This window comes from Watersipora subatra, chromosome 1 (assembly GCF_963576615.1).
Source record: "Watersipora subatra chromosome 1, tzWatSuba1.1, whole genome shotgun sequence".
Lineage (NCBI taxonomy): Eukaryota > Metazoa > Bryozoa > Gymnolaemata > Cheilostomatida > Watersiporidae > Watersipora > Watersipora subatra.
The window spans coordinates 76,574,255-76,596,011 of NC_088708.1; the positions used below are offsets into that span (position 1 = coordinate 76,574,255).

At 24.2% G+C, this 21,757-nt stretch overlaps 1 protein-coding gene across 1 annotated transcript in view; it reads right to left on the reverse strand.

Annotated features, from left to right (window-relative positions):
* Positions 1 to 21,757, reverse strand: part of LOC137400774 (ubiquitin carboxyl-terminal hydrolase 25-like) — a 46,899-nt gene that overhangs the window by 15,571 nt on the left and 9,571 nt on the right. The window contains exons 5-10 of the mRNA XM_068087113.1: positions 21,539 to 21,607; positions 5,708 to 5,872; positions 3,590 to 3,708; positions 3,341 to 3,441; positions 2,896 to 3,038; positions 2,671 to 2,798 (exon numbers count right to left, since the gene is read on the reverse strand). Of these exons, the coding sequence (XP_067943214.1) occupies positions 2,671 to 2,798; positions 2,896 to 3,038; positions 3,341 to 3,441; positions 3,590 to 3,708; positions 5,708 to 5,872; positions 21,539 to 21,607 (725 nt within the window). The remainder of the gene's footprint in view (positions 1 to 2,670; positions 2,799 to 2,895; positions 3,039 to 3,340; positions 3,442 to 3,589; positions 3,709 to 5,707; positions 5,873 to 21,538; positions 21,608 to 21,757) is intronic.

The following is a 21,757-nucleotide window of genomic DNA, read 5'->3' on the forward strand; positions in this document are numbered from 1 at the left end:
ATTATGCAACAGTCAAACCCAGGTTATGTTGAATAACTAAATCAATGAAGTAATAATCTATATATATATGTTTCTCAAAGTTGGTCTGTCCAGCATTGTGTTTATCCAGCTATCGCTATTAAAATCTTGGAATTTAAAATTACGCATTATGATGGATTTGAACTCACAGAGATTGTAACCACAAGTTTAGAATCCATGCACCTTTACCACTGAGCTATACAAGGCATACCGATCAAAGGCGCTATCATATACCATATGCACGCGCTAATTATTTTAGCATTGCGTCTATGCGTTGTGATTCCCCTGTTGAGAAATATTTTGGGCCCAACCATACTTGCAAAGTAGTTGAGAAAAAAAAGCGTGAGATTGACGGTAAATATAGTAGTTGAATCTGAAGCCTAGATTTATTTGTGAAACTTTTTTTTTCTTCATTGGTACCTACATAGGAGGCCTTTCCACGATTTTATTCAGTGTTCAGGTACTCTACTATCAATGTAAGGTCATGGTCGTTTGCCAACGATATGTCACAGCTCCATGTATAATCTTTGTTTATTGATGAAAAACTGTAGAGCAAATCGTTAGACATCAATGTTGCTAAATCTAAATAGCCCAGGTTTTATGGCAAACATACGGTTTAATAGCGATCTGTTTCATTGTTGCTAACTTTGTATGATGATGAGGGCTCACAACTAGTAAACCAAGGGAAAACGACAAGTAAAAAAATTAAACCACTACTTTTATTGAAAAAGCTGGAACAAAACAGGAGATTTTGTGCAAAAGGGAGACTGACTTAAAAAGCTGGAGGGTCCCGGCCAAACCGGGAGACTTGGCAAGTATGGGCCCAACTCTGTGAAACACGACGATTTTTCATTTCTTTTTGTTAGGGCTAATTTGTTTCGGCACACGATATAAACAATAATTTATCTCGAAATTAAAATTTGGCTATTTCTGTACTGATTATATACGTTATTAAGAGATGTACGTTGCTCGCCATGGTGAGTTCGGCGTTATTCGTTATGATAAAAACGGATTCGCAAACAGATGAATTATAAAATTTCAACTAAATGACGTATTTATTAATACTTTACGCCTACAGGTTACTATGCCTCAATAAATCATGATGCTTACCGCCAAACAATATCAACAAACATTTCTCTCGAAATAATATTTGATGACTGTTGCACCGACTGTAAATTGTGAATTTTATTTGGTTTTTCTCATTTTGTATTAATTGTATCAAATAATCTGTTTCGTAGTTTACACGTAAGGGTTTTAAGGACTTTTTATTAGCCGGGCAGCTAGTCTATAATAAAACTCAGTTTGTCAGTATGTCCATTTCGTCTAAACTTCCCCCGCATACGCTCCGTGCTTTCCACAAAACCGGCAAAAATATCTGATTTCAAAAGTTCGTCTGTTTCTTGAGAGCCAGCCTCTTATACACCCATCAGATTAGAAACTCAAGAATGCCCTTCACATGCTTTCAGGACAATCACCCTCAATGAATTTGCTCATGGATTGTCATTATGATAGCGATGTACCGATTTATGTTGAAAATTACAAACTGCAGGGTGAATGCTAGTCAGCAATAAGAGTCACCTTGGAGACGTGTGAAGGGAAATGTAAGGAAATAAATTTGTACGTGGAGCAACTTACTCCAATTTACACTGGATAAAGTTTTACCTACTCAATTTAACATTCCAGTATTTAGTTCTATTAGCTATTTTACTTTTAATTGCGAATCTGTGAAGTTTTGAGCAATTTTGGATTTTTTTATGTTAGAAACTACTAGACATGTCGAAAAGTTCCTACGTGGCGGTGATGGTCTGTTGAAGTTTAGCTGTATAGGTACGATATAGCCCTAGAACTAGATTGAGTATGCATTATAGCCCTAGAGCTAGATGTAGATATGATATTGCAATGCAGTGGACACTCGCTATAAAATTTTAATTAGTTCCAGTGTTGGCATCGCAAGGCGGAAATTTTGTATAGAGTATAGAAATCCATTGCAATTATCTAATACAAACACTCCCTGGTAAAAATTATCAAAATTTTATATATGTACTCTACATATTAAAAATTAGTTACCAAATAGTATATTAACTGTATTAACTATAGTTACGTGCAGTAATTGTAGTGTATTTAGTAGTTATGATATAGCAATACAATTACATATACATGTAGGTATGATATAGCAATACAATTACATGTAGGTATGATATAGCAATACAACTACATGTAGGTATGATATAGCAATACAACTACATCTAGGTATGATATAGCAATACAACTACATATAGGTATGACATAGCAATACAACTACATCTAGGTATGATATAGCAATACAACTACATATAGGTATGACATAGCAATACAACTCCATCTAGGTATGATATAGCAATACAACTACATATAGGTATGACATAGCAATACAACTCCATCTAGGTATGATATAGCAATACAACTACATATAGGTATGACATAGCAATACAACTAGATATGATAATGATATAGCGATAAAGCTAGATATAGGTATGATATAGCAATGCAACTAGAGATAAGTATGACATTGCAATAGAGTTATATCCAAGTATGATATAGCAACAGAACTAGATAGAAGTATGACAGCAATATAAAACAAACGTAAGAAAAACAAAACAGCTGCCAACAGACCTGTCCAAGTAGAGAATTTGTGGAAATGAGAACTTGTTATGCAGTTTCTCAGCCTGTGACTGCATGGCATTATAGCTGAACCGGGAGAGTTCAAAGGTGAGAAGAGGAGGCAGCCGAGTGAACCATTGCTGAAATTAAGGATGTTTCAGTTTGTAAGAACAAGCAGAAAAGTCAAGAGCGTAGGCTATAGAGCAACTGAGGGTATACTCCGGTATACTCGCCTACCTCTTGGGTAGACGTCTGCGCCGAGTTGCTGGTCTCGATATCTTCTTTGGCAAGTCCGGCCTCAAGGCTCTCGTGGATGTCTGAATAACCAGCGACATAAAGGGGCCATTGCCCAAAATGTGTGAGAGTGGTATAGGGCTCCCCTATATAAAAAGTTGACGTTTGGAACTAACATAAAATAAACGCATGATATTTGTGTATTCTATCTAAAAGAGAAAAGGAAAGGTTCCACGAGAAACTCAACCAAGGAAACACACCAATTCCACTAAAATGCATAAAAAACTATGAAAGCGACACACCGAGGAAATATACAAAGGAAACACACCAAAAAGCCAGATTCAGACAGTAAAAAGATGTAATCGAGAAATACAGGTTAGAGTTTGTAGACATAGGAAACAATCATGAAAGACGCATGATTTTATGTAAAGGGTAGCAATGTGCCCACCTGCATTGAATCCAAGAGTCCTCACTTCCCCATAGAAAAGTTTCACCATCTCATTGCTTTCATTCTTTGCCTGAGCAACGCTAGCGGTGTCATCCACATCCCTAGAGACATCGGGAAAATTCAGTGGCACATGAGAAAGACTTTGAGAGAGGCTTCAACCCTTATAACTATTGAAGGGAAGGAAAACATGAATATCTCAAGTTAAATACATATTTACTTAATCAAAGGAAAAAATATCATGTCGCTTACATGGCTTGAGGAGAGTTGCCAACTCCTGCCTGTTTGTCGTAGTTGTGCGTCGCTCCTGCCTTATATTGAAAAGCTTCTTCCAACCAGTCCAGCAGTTTGTGTTGGAATTCACTAACATCCTGCGGAGAGACAGCAAGGAATGGACATGGTGACACTGACTGATAGGTGATGCGGCACCGAGGGCTTCCATTTAAAAAATAACAAACGCATCTTCCAGGAGAGCTCCTGGTTTCCTAAGATCGACTGTAATAGGCGGCAGGTACTACGGCATAATATTTACTTCAATAAATTTTGCCTAATATAGCACAAAATTTTGATGGTATCTCTAGAAGCTAACTCTATAGCAGCTGGTGAGTGGACTACATTATACATAAATTGAAGTCGATGGAATCTCTAAAACCCAACTCCATAGCAGCTGATGAGTTGACTACATTATACATAAATTGAAGTTTATGGTATCTCTAGAACCTAACTCCATAGCAACTGATGAGTGGACTACATTATACATATATTGAAGTTGATGGTATCTCTAGAACCTAACTCTATAGCAGCTGATGAGTGGACTACATTATACATATATTGAAGTTGATGGTATCTCTAGAAGCTAACTCTATAGCAGCTGGTGAGTGGACTACATTATACATATATTGAAGTTGATGGTATCTCTAGAACCTAACTCTATAGCAGCTGATGAGTGGACTACATTATACATATATTGAAGTTGATGGTATCTCTAGAACCTAACTCCATAGCAACTGATGAGTGGACTACATTATACATATATTGAAGTTGATGGTATCTCTAGAACCTAACTCCATAGCAGCTGATGAGTGGACTACATTATACATATATTGAAGTTGATGGTATCTTTAAAACCTAACTCTATAGCAGCTGGTGAGTGGACTACATTATACATAAATTGAAGTTTATGGTATCTCTAGAACCTAACTCCATAACAACTGATGAGTAGACTACATTATACATATATTGAAACTGATCGCTTTCTAAAACCTAACTCCATAGCAGCTGATGAGTGGACTACATTATACATATATTGATGTTGATGGTATCTCTAAAACCTAACTCCATAGCAGCTGGTGAGTGGACTACATTATACATAAATTGAAGTTTATGGTATCTCTAAAACCTAACTCTATAGCAGCTGGTGAGTGGACTACATTATACATATATTGAAGTTGATGGTATCTTTAAAACCTAACTCTATAGCAGCTGATGAGTGGACTACATTATACATATATTGAAGTTGATGGTATCTTTAAAACCTAACTCGATATCAGCTGATGAGTGGACTACATTATACATATATTGAAACTGATCGCTTTCTAAAACCTAACTCCATAGCAGCTGATGAGTGGACTACATTATACATATATTGATGTTGATAGCATCTCTAAAACCTAACTCCATAGCAGCTGATGAGTGGACTACATTATACATAAATTGAAGTTGATGGTATCTCTAGAACCTAACTCTATAGCAGCTGGTGAGTGGACTACATTATACATATATTGAAGTTGATGGTATCTTTAAAACCTAACTCTATAGCAGCTGATGAGTGGACTACATTATACATATATTGAAACTGATCGCTTTCTAAAACCTAACTCCATAGCAGCTGATGAGTGGACTACATTATACATATATTGATGTTGATGGTATCTCTAGAAGCTAACTCTATAGCAGCTGGTGAGTGGACTACATTATACATAAATTGAAGTCGATGGAATCTCTAAAACCTAACTCCATAGCAGCTGGTGAGTGGACTACATTATGCATATATTGAAGTTGATCGCATCTTTAAAACCTAACTCTATATCAGCTGATGAGTGAACTACATTATACATATATTGAAGTTGATGGTATTTTATAACCTAATTCCATAGCAGCTGAAGAGGTCTAGCTTACAGAAAAGTCATAATATATTCACCTACAACTTCTCTGCAGTCAGAGCTGAGCTGGTAGTTACAGATTGCCTACCAGTGCGATGCAATCATTTATGCAGAAAGAAAGACAGACTTCTGAACAAACCACAACTGAACAGGCTAAACAGTGAAACACAAGCAAGCCAAAATACCTTTCAAGTACAAATATAATCACCTGCTGGTCATTGGATGGCTGTGAGGAATGTCCTTGGTTGCTGCTTGTGAATGATTGCCTGAGTATTTTTATAACTGCTGTCGGGCTAAGGTACTTCCTTTCAGATGCTAGCATGAGAGAGAAGAGCCGACCAAGCTCCAACATGAACACGGCAATATAGTTCTCCTGTATAAGTATACAAATATAAGAATACTTGCATATGGATATATGAATATAAGAATACTTGTATATTGAGTTTATGAATATAAGAATACTTGTATATGGATATATGAATATAGCAATACTTGTATATTGAATATATGAATATAAGAATACTTGTATATGGATATATGAATATAAGAATACTTGTATATGGATATATGAATACAAGAATACCTGTATATGTATATATGAATATAAGAATACTTGTATATGGATATGTGAATATAAGAATAATTGTATATGGATATATGAATATAAGAATGCTTGTATATGGATATATGAATATAAGAATACTTGTACATGTATATAAGAATACTTGTATATGTATATATGAATATAAGAATACTTGTATATGGATATATGAATATAAGAATAATTGTATATGGATATATGAATATAAGAATGCTTGTATATGGATATATGAATATAAGAATACTTGTATATGGATAAATGAATATAAGAATACTTGTATATGGATATATGAATATAAGAATGCTTGTATATGGATATATGAATATGAAAATACTTGTATATGGATATATGAATATAAGAATACTTGTATATGGATATATGAATGCTTGTATATGGATATATGAATATAAGAATACTTGTATATGGATATATGAATATAAGAATACTTGTATATGGATATATGAATATAAGAGTGCTTGTATATGGATATATGAATATAAGAATACTTGTATATGGATATATGAATATAAGAATACTTGTATATGGATATATGAATATAAGAATACTTGTATATGGATATATGAATATAAGAATGCTTGTATATGGATATATGAATATAGCAATACTTGTATATTGAATATATGAATATAAGAATACTTGTATATGGATATATGAATATAAGAATACTTGTATATGGATATATGAATACAAGAATACTTGTATATGTATATATGAATATAAGAATACTTGTATATGGATATATGAATATAAGAATGCTTGTATATGGATATATGAATATAAGAATACTTTTATATGGATATATGAATGCTTGTATATGGATATATGAATATAAGAATACTTGTATATGGATATATGAATATAAGAATACTTGTATATAGATATATGAATATAAGAATGCTTGTATATGGATATATGAATATAAGAATACTTGTATATAGATATATGAATATAAGAATGCTTGTATATGGATATATGAATATAAGAATACTTGTATATGGATATATGAATATAAGAATGCTTGTATATGGATATATGAATATAAGAATAATTGTATATGGATATATGAATATAAGAATAATTGTATATGGATATATGAATATAAGAATACTTGTATATGTATATATGAATATAAGAATACTTGTATATGTATATATGAATATAAGAATACTTGTATATGGATATATGAATATAAGAATAATTGTATATGGATATATGAATATAAGAATACTTGTATATGGATATATGAATATAAGAATACTTGTATATAGATATATGAATATAAGAATGCTTGTATATGGATATATGAATATAAGAATACTTGTATATGGATATATGAATATAAGAATACTTGTATATTGAATATATGAATATAAGAATACTTGTATATGGATATATGAATATAAGAATACTTGTATATGGATATATGAATATAAGAATACTTGTATATGGATATATGAATATAAGAATACTTGTATATTGAATATATGAATATGAAAATACTTGTATATGGATATATGAATATAAGAATACTTGTATATAGATATATGAATATAAGAATGCTTGTATATGGATATATGAATATAAGAATACTTGTATATGGATATATGAATATAAGAATGCTTGTATATGGATATATGAATATAAGAATAATTGTATATGGATATATGAATATAAGAATAATTGTATATGGATATATGAATATAAGAATACTTGTATATGTATATATGAATATAAGAATACTTGTATATGGATATATGAATATAAGAATAATTGTATATGGATATATGAATATAAGAATACTTGTATATGGATATATGAATATAAGAATACTTGTATATAGATATATGAATATAAGAATGCTTGTATATGGATATATGAATATAAGAATACTTGTATATGGATATATGAATATAAGAATACTTGTATATAGATATATGAATATAAGAATGCTTGTATATGGATATATGAATATAAGAATACTTGTATATAGATATATGAATATAAGAATGCTTGTATATGGATATATGAATATAAGAATACTTGTATATGGATATATGAATATAAGAATACTTGTATATGGATATATGAATATAAGAATACTTGTATATGGATATATGAATATAAGAATACTTGTATATGGATATATGAATATAAGAATGCTTGTATATGGATATATGAATATAAGAATACTTGTATATGGATATATGAATATAAGAATGCTTGTATATGGATATATGAATATAAGAATACTTGTATATGGATATATGAATATAAGAATATAAGAATGCTTGTATATGGATATATGAATATAAGAATACTTGTATATAGATATATGAATATAAGAATACTTGTATATGGATATATGAATATAAGAATAATTTTATACGGATATATGAATATAAGAATGCTTGTATATGGATATATGAATATAAGAATACTTGTATATGGATATATGAATATAAGAATAATTTTATATGGATATATGAATATAAGAATACTTGTATATGGATATATGAATATAAGAATACTTGTATATGGATATATGAATATAAGAATAATTGTATATGGATATATGAATATAAGAATACTTGTATATAAATATATAAATATAAGAATACTTGTATATAGATATATGAATATAAGAATACTTGTATATGGATATATGAATATAAGAATACTTGTATATGGATATATGAATATAAGAATACTTGTATATAGATATATAAATATAAGAATAATTGTATATGGATATATGAATATAAGAATACTTGTATATGGATATATGAATATAAGAATACTTGTATATGGATATATGAATATAAGAATACTTGTATATGGATATATGAATATAAGAATACTTGTATATGGATATATGAATATAAGAATACTTGTATATGGATATATGAATATAAGAATACTTGTATATGGATATATGAATATAAGAATACTTGTATATGGATATATGAATATAAGAATAATTGTATATGGATATATGAATATAAGAATACTTGTATATAGATATATAAATATAAGAATAATTGTATATGGATATATGAATATAAGAATACTTGTATATGGATATATGAATATAAGAATACTTGTATATGGATATATGAATATAAGAATACTTGTATATGGATATATGAATATAAGAATACTTGTATATGGATATATGAATATAAGAATACTTGTATATGGATATATGAATATAAGAATACTTGTATATGGATATATGAATATAAGAATACTTGTATATGGATATATGAATATAAGAATACTTGTATATGGATATATGAATATAAGAATACTTGTATATGGATATATGAATATAAGAATACTTGTATATAGATATATAAATATAAGAATAATTGTATATGGATATATGAATATAAGAATACTTGTATATGGATATATGAATATAAGAATACTTGTATATGGATATATGAATATAAGAATACTTGTATATGGATATATGAATATAAGAATACTTGTATATGGATATATGAATATAAGAATAATTGTATATGGATATATGAATATAAGAATAATTGTATATGGATATATGAATATAAGAATACTTGTATATGGATATATGAATATAAGAATACTTGTATATGGATATATGAATATAAGAATGCTTGTATATGGATATATGAATATAAGAATACTTGTATATGGATATATGAATATAAGAATACTTGTATATGGATATATGAATATAAGAATACTTGTATATGGATATATGAATATAAGAATACTTGTATATGGATATATGAATGCTTGTATATAGATATATGAATATAAGAATACTTGTATATGGATATATGAATATAAGAATACTTGTATATAGATATATAAATATAAGAATACTTGTATATAGATATATGAATATAAGAATACTTGTATATGGATATATGAATATAAGAATACTTGTATATGGATATATGAATATAAGAATACTTGTATATGGATATATGAATATAAGAATGCTTGTATATGGATATATGAATATAAGAATACTTGTATATGGATATATGAATATAAGAATACTTGTATATGGATATATGAATATAAGAATACTTGTATATGGATATATGAATATAAGAATACTTGTATATGGATATATGAATATAAGAATAATTGTATATGGATATATGAATATAAGAATACTTGTATATGGATATATGAATATAAGAATACTTGTATATAGATATATAAATATAAGAATAATTGTATATGGATATATGAATATAAGAATACTTGTATATAGATATATAAATATAAGAATACTTGTATATAGATATATGAATATAAGAATACTTGTATATGGATATATGAATATAAGAATACTTGTATATGGATATATGAATATAAGAATACTTGTATATGGATATATGAATATAAGAATGCTTGTATATGGATATATGAATATAAGAATACTTGTATATGGATATATGAATATAAGAATACTTGTATATTGAATATATGAATATAAGAATACTTGTATATGGATATATGAATATAAGAATACTTGTATATGGATATATGAATATAAGAATACTTGTATATGGATATATGAATATAAGAATACTTGTATATTGAATATATGAATATGAAAATACTTGTATATGGATATATGAATATAAGAATACTTGTATATAGATATATGAATATAAGAATGCTTGTATATGGATATATGAATATAAGAATACTTGTATATGGATATATGAATATAAGAATGCTTGTATATGGATATATGAATATAAGAATAATTGTATATGGATATATGAATATAAGAATACTTGTATATGGATATATGAATATAAGAATACTTGTATATAGATATATAAATATAAGAATAATTGTATATGGATATATGAATATAAGAATACTTGTATATGGATATATGAATATAAGAATACTTGTATATAGATATATAAATATAAGAATACTTGTATATAGATATATGAATATAAGAATACTTGTATATGGATATATGAATATAAGAATACTTGTATATGGATATATGAATATAAGAATACTTGTATATAGATATATAAATATAAGAATACTTGTATATAGATATATGAATATAAGAATACTTGTATATGGATATATGAATATAAGAATACTTGTATATAGATATATGAATATAAGAATGCTTGTATATGGATATATGAATATAAGAATACTTGTATATGGATATATGAATATAAGAATACTTGTATATGGATATATGAATATAAGAATACTTGTATATGGATATATGAATATAAGAATACTTGTATATGGATATATGAATATAAGAATGCTTGTATATGGATATATGAATATAAGAATACTTGTATATGGATATATGAATATAAGAATGCTTGTATATGGATATATGAATATAAGAATACTTGTATATGGATATATGAATATAAGAATATAAGAATGCTTGTATATGGATATATGAATATAAGAATACTTGTATATAGATATATGAATATAAGAATACTTGTATATGGATATATGAATATAAGAATAATTTTATACGGATATATGAATATAAGAATGCTTGTATATGGATATATGAATATAAGAATACTTGTATATGGATATATGAATATAAGAATAATTTTATATGGATATATGAATATAAGAATACTTGTATATGGATATATGAATATAAGAATACTTGTATATGGATATATGAATATAAGAATAATTGTATATGGATATATGAATATAAGAATACTTGTATATAAATATATAAATATAAGAATACTTGTATATAGATATATGAATATAAGAATACTTGTATATGGATATATGAATATAAGAATACTTGTATATGGATATATGAATATAAGAATACTTGTATATAGATATATAAATATAAGAATAATTGTATATGGATATATGAATATAAGAATACTTGTATATGGATATATGAATATAAGAATACTTGTATATGGATATATGAATATAAGAATAATTGTATATGGATATATGAATATAAGAATACTTGTATATGGATATATGAATATAAGAATACTTGTATATAGATATATAAATATAAGAATAATTGTATATGGATATATGAATATAAGAATACTTGTATATGGATATATGAATATAAGAATAATTGTATATGGATATATGAATATAAGAATACTTGTATATGGATATATGAATATAAGAATACTTGTATATAGATATATAAATATAAGAATAATTGTATATGGATATATGAATATAAGAATACTTGTATATAGATATATAAATATAAGAATAATTGTATATGGATATATGAATATAAGAATACTTGTATATGGATATATGAATATAAGAATACTTGTATATGGATATATGAATATAAGAATACTTGTATATGGATATATGAATATAAGAATACTTGTATATGGATATATGAATATAAGAATACTTGTATATGGATATATGAATATAAGAATACTTGTATATGGATATATGAATATAAGAATACTTGTATATGGATATATGAATATAAGAATACTTGTATATGGATATATGAATATAAGAATACTTGTATATGGATATATGAATATAAGAATACTTGTATATAGATATATAAATATAAGAATAATTGTATATGGATATATGAATATAAGAATACTTGTATATGGATATATGAATATAAGAATACTTGTATATGGATATATGAATATAAGAATACTTGTATATGGATATATGAATATAAGAATACTTGTATATGGATATATGAATATAAGAATAATTGTATATGGATATATGAATATAAGAATAATTGTATATGGATATATGAATATAAGAATACTTGTATATGGATATATGAATATAAGAATACTTGTATATGGATATATGAATATAAGAATGCTTGTATATGGATATATGAATATAAGAATACTTGTATATGGATATATGAATATAAGAATACTTGTATATGGATATATGAATATAAGAATACTTGTATATGGATATATGAATATAAGAATACTTGTATATGGATATATGAATGCTTGTATATAGATATATGAATATAAGAATACTTGTATATGGATATATGAATATAAGAATACTTGTATATAGATATATAAATATAAGAATACTTGTATATAGATATATGAATATAAGAATACTTGTATATGGATATATGAATATAAGAATACTTGTATATGGATATATGAATATAAGAATACTTGTATATGGATATATGAATATAAGAATGCTTGTATATGGATATATGAATATAAGAATACTTGTATATGGATATATGAATATAAGAATACTTGTATATGGATATATGAATATAAGAATACTTGTATATGGATATATGAATATAAGAATACTTGTATATGGATATATGAATATAAGAATAATTGTATATGGATATATGAATATAAGAATACTTGTATATGGATATATGAATATAAGAATACTTGTATATAGATATATAAATATAAGAATAATTGTATATGGATATATGAATATAAGAATACTTGTATATAGATATATAAATATAAGAATACTTGTATATAGATATATGAATATAAGAATACTTGTATATGGATATATGAATATAAGAATACTTGTATATGGATATATGAATATAAGAATACTTGTATATGGATATATGAATATAAGAATGCTTGTATATGGATATATGAATATAAGAATACTTGTATATGGATATATGAATATAAGAATACTTGTATATTGAATATATGAATATAAGAATACTTGTATATGGATATATGAATATAAGAATACTTGTATATGGATATATGAATATAAGAATACTTGTATATGGATATATGAATATAAGAATACTTGTATATTGAATATATGAATATGAAAATACTTGTATATGGATATATGAATATAAGAATACTTGTATATAGATATATGAATATAAGAATGCTTGTATATGGATATATGAATATAAGAATACTTGTATATGGATATATGAATATAAGAATGCTTGTATATGGATATATGAATATAAGAATAATTGTATATGGATATATGAATATAAGAATACTTGTATATGGATATATGAATATAAGAATACTTGTATATAGATATATAAATATAAGAATAATTGTATATGGATATATGAATATAAGAATACTTGTATATGGATATATGAATATAAGAATACTTGTATATAGATATATAAATATAAGAATACTTGTATATAGATATATGAATATAAGAATACTTGTATATGGATATATGAATATAAGAATACTTGTATATGGATATATGAATATAAGAATACTTGTATATAGATATATAAATATAAGAATACTTGTATATAGATATATGAATATAAGAATACTTGTATATGGATATATGAATATAAGAATACTTGTATATAGATATATGAATATAAGAATGCTTGTATATGGATATATGAATATAAGAATACTTGTATATGGATATATGAATATAAGAATACTTGTATATGGATATATGAATATAAGAATACTTGTATATGGATATATGAATATAAGAATACTTGTATATGGATATATGAATATAAGAATGCTTGTATATGGATATATGAATATAAGAATACTTGTATATGGATATATGAATATAAGAATGCTTGTATATGGATATATGAATATAAGAATACTTGTATATGGATATATGAATATAAGAATATAAGAATGCTTGTATATGGATATATGAATATAAGAATACTTGTATATAGATATATGAATATAAGAATACTTGTATATGGATATATGAATATAAGAATAATTTTATACGGATATATGAATATAAGAATGCTTGTATATGGATATATGAATATAAGAATACTTGTATATGGATATATGAATATAAGAATAATTTTATATGGATATATGAATATAAGAATACTTGTATATGGATATATGAATATAAGAATACTTGTATATGGATATATGAATATAAGAATAATTGTATATGGATATATGAATATAAGAATACTTGTATATAAATATATAAATATAAGAATACTTGTATATAGATATATGAATATAAGAATACTTGTATATGGATATATGAATATAAGAATACTTGTATATGGATATATGAATATAAGAATACTTGTATATAGATATATAAATATAAGAATAATTGTATATGGATATATGAATATAAGAATACTTGTATATGGATATATGAATATAAGAATACTTGTATATGGATATATGAATATAAGAATAATTGTATATGGATATATGAATATAAGAATACTTGTATATGGATATATGAATATAAGAATACTTGTATATAGATATATAAATATAAGAATAATTGTATATGGATATATGAATATAAGAATACTTGTATATAGATATATAAATATAAGAATACTTGTATATAGATATATGAATATAAGAATACTTGTATATGGATATATGAATATAAGAATACTTGTATATGGATATATGAATATAAGAATACTTGTATATAGATATATAAATATAAGAATAATTGTATATGGATATATGAATATAAGAATACTTGTATATAGATATATAAATATAAGAATACTTGTATATAGATATATGAATATAAGAATACTTGTATATGGATATATGAATATAAGAATACTTGTATATGGATATATGAATATAAGAATACTTGTATATGGATATATGAATATAAGAATGCTTGTATATGGATATATGAATATAAGAATACTTGTATATGGATATATGAATATAAGAATACTTGTATATTGAATATATGAATATAAGAATACTTGTATATGGATATATGAATATAAGAATACTTGTATATGGATATATGAATATAAGAATACTTGTATATGGATATATGAATATAAGAATACTTGTATATTGAATATATGAATATGAAAATACTTGTATATGGATATATGAATATAAGAATACTTGTATATAGATATATGAATATAAGAATGCTTGTATATGGATATATGAATATAAGAATACTTGTATATGGATATATGAATATAAGAATGCTTGTATATGGATATATGAATATAAGAATAATTGTATATGGATATATGAATATAAGAATACTTGTATATGGATATATGAATATAAGAATACTTGTATATAGATATATAAATATAAGAATAATTGTATATGGATATATGAATATAAGAATACTTGTATATGGATATATGAATATAAGAATACTTGTATATAGATATATAAATATAAGAATACTTGTATATAGATATATGAATATAAGAATACTTGTATATGGATATATGAATATAAGAATACTTGTATATGGATATATGAATATAAGAATACTTGTATATAGATATATAAATATAAGAATACTTGTATATAGATATATGAATATAAGAATACTTGTATATGGATATATGAATATAAGAATACTTGTATATAGATATATGAATATAAGAATGCTTGTATATGGATATATGAATATAAGAATACTTGTATATGGATATATGAATATAAGAATACTTGTATATGGATATATGAATATAAGAATACTTGTATATGGATATATGAATATAAGAATACTTGTATATGGATATATGAATATAAGAATGCTTGTATATGGATATATGAATATAAGAATACTTGTATATGGATATATGAATATAAGAATGCTTGTATATGGATATATGAATATAAGAATACTTGTATATGGATATATGAATATAAGAATATAAGAATGCTTGTATATGGATATATGAATATAAGAATACTTGTATATAGATATATGAATATAAGAATACTTGTATATGGATATATGAATATAAGAATAATTTTATACGGATATATGAATATAAGAATGCTTGTATATGGATATATGAATATAAGAATACTTGTATATGGATATATGAATATAAGAATAATTTTATATGGATATATGAATATAAGAATACTTGTATATGGATATATGAATATAAGAATACTTGTATATGGATATATGAATATAAGAATAATTGTATATGGATATATGAATATAAGAATACTTGTATATAAATATATAAATATAAGAATACTTGTATATAGATATATGAATATAAGAATACTTGTATATGGATATATGAATATAAGAATACTTGTATATGGATATATGAATATAAGAATACTTGTATATAGATATATAAATATAAGAATAATTGTATATGGATATATGAATATAAGAATACTTGTATATGGATATATGAATATAAGAATACTTGTATATGGATATATGAATATAAGAATAATTGTATATGGATATATGAATATAAGAATACTTGTATATGGATATATGAATATAAGAATACTTGTATATAGATATATAAATATAAGAATAATTGTATATGGATATATGAATATAAGAATACTTGTATATAGATATATAAATATAAGAATACTTGTATATAGATATATGAATATAAGAATACTTGTATATGGATATATGAATATAAGAATACTTGTATATGGATATATGAATATAAGAATACTTGTATATGGATATATGAATATAAGAATGCTTGTATATGGATATATGAATATAAGAATACTTGTATATGGATATATGAATATAAGAATACTTGTATATTGAATATATGAATATAAGAATACTTGTATATGGATATATGAATATAAGAATACTTGTATATGGATATATGAATATAAGAATACTTGTATATGGATATATGAATATAAGAATACTTGTATATTGAATATATGAATATGAAAATACTTGTATATGGATATATGAATATAAGAATACTTGTATATAGATATATGAATATAAGAATGCTTGTATATGGATATATGAATATAAGAATACTTGTATATGGATATATGAATATAAGAATGCTTGTATATGGATATATGAATATAAGAATAATTGTATATGGATATATGAATATAAGAATACTTGTATATGGATATATGAATATAAGAATACTTGTATATAGATATATAAATATAAGAATAATTGTATATGGATATATGAATATAAGAATACTTGTATATGGATATATGAATATAAGAATACTTGTATATAGATATATAAATATAAGAATACTTGTATATAGATATATGAATATAAGAATACTTGTATATGGATATATGAATATAAGAATACTTGTATATGGATATATGAATATAAGAATACTTGTATATAGATATATAAATATAAGAATACTTGTATATGGATATATGAATATAAGAATACTTGTATATGGATATATGAATATAAGAATACTTGTATATGGATATATGAATATAAGAATGCTTGTATATGGATATATGAATATAAGAATACTTGTATATGGATATATGAATATAAGAATGCTTGTATATGGATATATGAATATAAGAATACTTGTATATGGATATATGAATATAAGAATACTTGTATATGGATATATGAATATGAGAATACTTGTATATAGATATATGAATATAAGAATACTTGTATATGGATATATGAATATAAGAATACTTGTATATGGATATATGAATATAAGAATACTTGTATATAGATATATGAATATAAGAATGCTTGTATATGGATATATGAATATAAGAATGCTTGTATATGGATATATGAATATAAGAATACTTGTATATGGATATATGAATATAAGAATACTTGTATATAGATATATGAATATAAGAATGCTTGTATATGGATATATGAATATAAGAATGCTTGTATATGGATATATGAATATAAGAATACTTGTATATGGATATATGAATATAAGAATGCTTGTATATGGATATATGAATATAAGAATACTTGTATATGGATATATGAATATAAGAATACTTGTATATAGATATATGAATATAAGAATGCTTGTATATGGATATATGAATATAAGAATGCTTGTATATGGATATATGAATATGAGAATACTTGTATATAGATATATGAATATAAGAATACTTGTATATGGATATATGAATATAAGAATACTTGTATATGGATATATGAATATAAGAATACTTGTATATGGATATATGAATATAAGAATACTTGTACATGTATATAAGAATACTTGTATATGGATATATGAATATAAGAATGCTTGTATATGGATATATGAATATGAGAATACTTGTATATAGATATATGAATATAAGAATACTTGTATATGGATATATGAATATAAGAATACTTGTATATGGATATATGAATATAAGAATACTTGTATATGGATATATGAATATAAGAATGCTTGTATATGGATATATGAATATAAGAATACTTGTATATGGATATATGAATATAAGAATGCTTGTATATGGATATATGAATATAAGAATACTTGTATATGGATATATGAATATAAGAATACTTGTATATAGATATATGAATATAAGAATGCTTGTATATGGATATATGAATATAAGAATGCTTGTATATGGATATATGAATATAAGAATACTTGTATATGGATATATGAATATAAGAATACTTGTATATGGATATATGAATATAAGAATGCTTGTATATGGATATATGAATATGAGAATACTTGTATATAGATATATGAATATAAGAATGCTTGTATATGGATATATGAATATAAGAATACTTGTATATGGATATATGAATATAAGAATACTTGTATATGGATATATGAATATAAGAATGCTTGTATATGGATATATGAATATAAGAATACTTGTATATAGATATATGAATATAAGAATACTTGTATATGGATATATGAATATGAGAATACTTGTATATGGATATATGAATATAAGAATACTTGTATATGGATATATGAATATAAGAATGCTTGTATATGGATATATGAATATAAGAATACTTGTATATGGATATATGAATATAAGAATACTTGTATATGGATATATGAATATAAGAATACTTGTATATGGATATATGAATATAAGAATGCTTGTATATGGATATATGAATATAGCAATACTTGTATATGGATATATGAATATAAGAATAATTGTATATGGATATATGAATATAAGAATGCTTGTATATGGATATATGAATATAAGAATACTTGTATATGGATATATGAATATAAGAATGCTTGTATATGGATATATGAATATAAGAATACTTGTATATGGATATATGAATATAAGAATACTTGTATATGGATATATGAATATAAGAATACTTGTATATAGATATATGAATATACGAATACTTGTATATGGATATATGAATATAAGAATGCTTGTATATGGATATATGAATATAAGAATACTTGTATATGGATATATGAATATAAGAATGCTTGTATATGGATATATGAATATGAGAATACTTGTATATGGATATATGAATATAAGAATGCTTGTATATAGATATATGAATATAAGAATACTTGTATATGGATATATGAATATAAGAATGCTTGTATATAGATATATGAATATAAGAATACTTGTATATGGATATATGAATATAAGAATGCTTGTATATGGATATATGAATATAAGAATAATTTTATATGGATATATGAATATGAAAATACTTGTATATGGATATATGAATATAAGAATACTTGTATATGGATATATGAATGCTTGTATATGGATATATGAATATAAGAATACTTGTATATGGATATATGAATATAAGAATACTTGTATATGGATATATGAATATAAGAATACTTGTATATAGATATATGAATATAAGAATGCTTGTATATGGATATATGAATATAAGAATGCTTGTATATGGATATATGAATATAAGAATACTTGTATATGGATATATGAATATAAGAATACTTGTATATGGATATATGAATATAAGAATGCTTGTATATGGATATATGAATATGAGAATACTTGTATATAGATATATGAATATAAGAATGCTTGTATATGGATATATGAATATAAGAATACTTGTATATGGATATATGAATATAAGAATGCTTGTATATGGATATATGAATATAAGAATACTTGTATATGGATATATGAATATAAGAATGCTTGTATATGGATATATGAATATAAGAATGCTTGTATATGGATATATGAATATAAGAATACTTGTATATGGATATATGAATATAAGAATGCTTGTATATGGATATATGAATATAAGAATACTTGTATATGGATATATGAATATAAGAATACTTGTATATGGATATATGAATATGAGAATGCTTGTATATGGATATATGAATATAAGAATGCTTGTATATGGATATATGAATATAAGAATACTTGTATATGGATATATGAATATAAGAATGCTTGTATATGGATATATGAATATAAGAATACTTGTATATGGATATATGAATATAAGAATACTTGTATATGGATATATGAATATAAGAATGCTTGTATATGGATATATGAATATGAGAATACTTGTATATGAATATAAAATCCTTGTGATTTCTAATAATGGGTTTATTACCTTGCTGAGAGCTTCAGCTGGCTCATATCTTATCACCAAGTCTCGAAACTCCTCAACATGAAACAACGACTACAATAATAATAATAGTAATAATAACCGTTAACGCAATTTCACCTGATGACAGCAAAAACGAAAAACTAGGCTCTATCTGATCAAAAAGATGTTTTGACGCAGAGAAAGGATAGTTTGTCTTATACACCAGCACCATATACACGCATT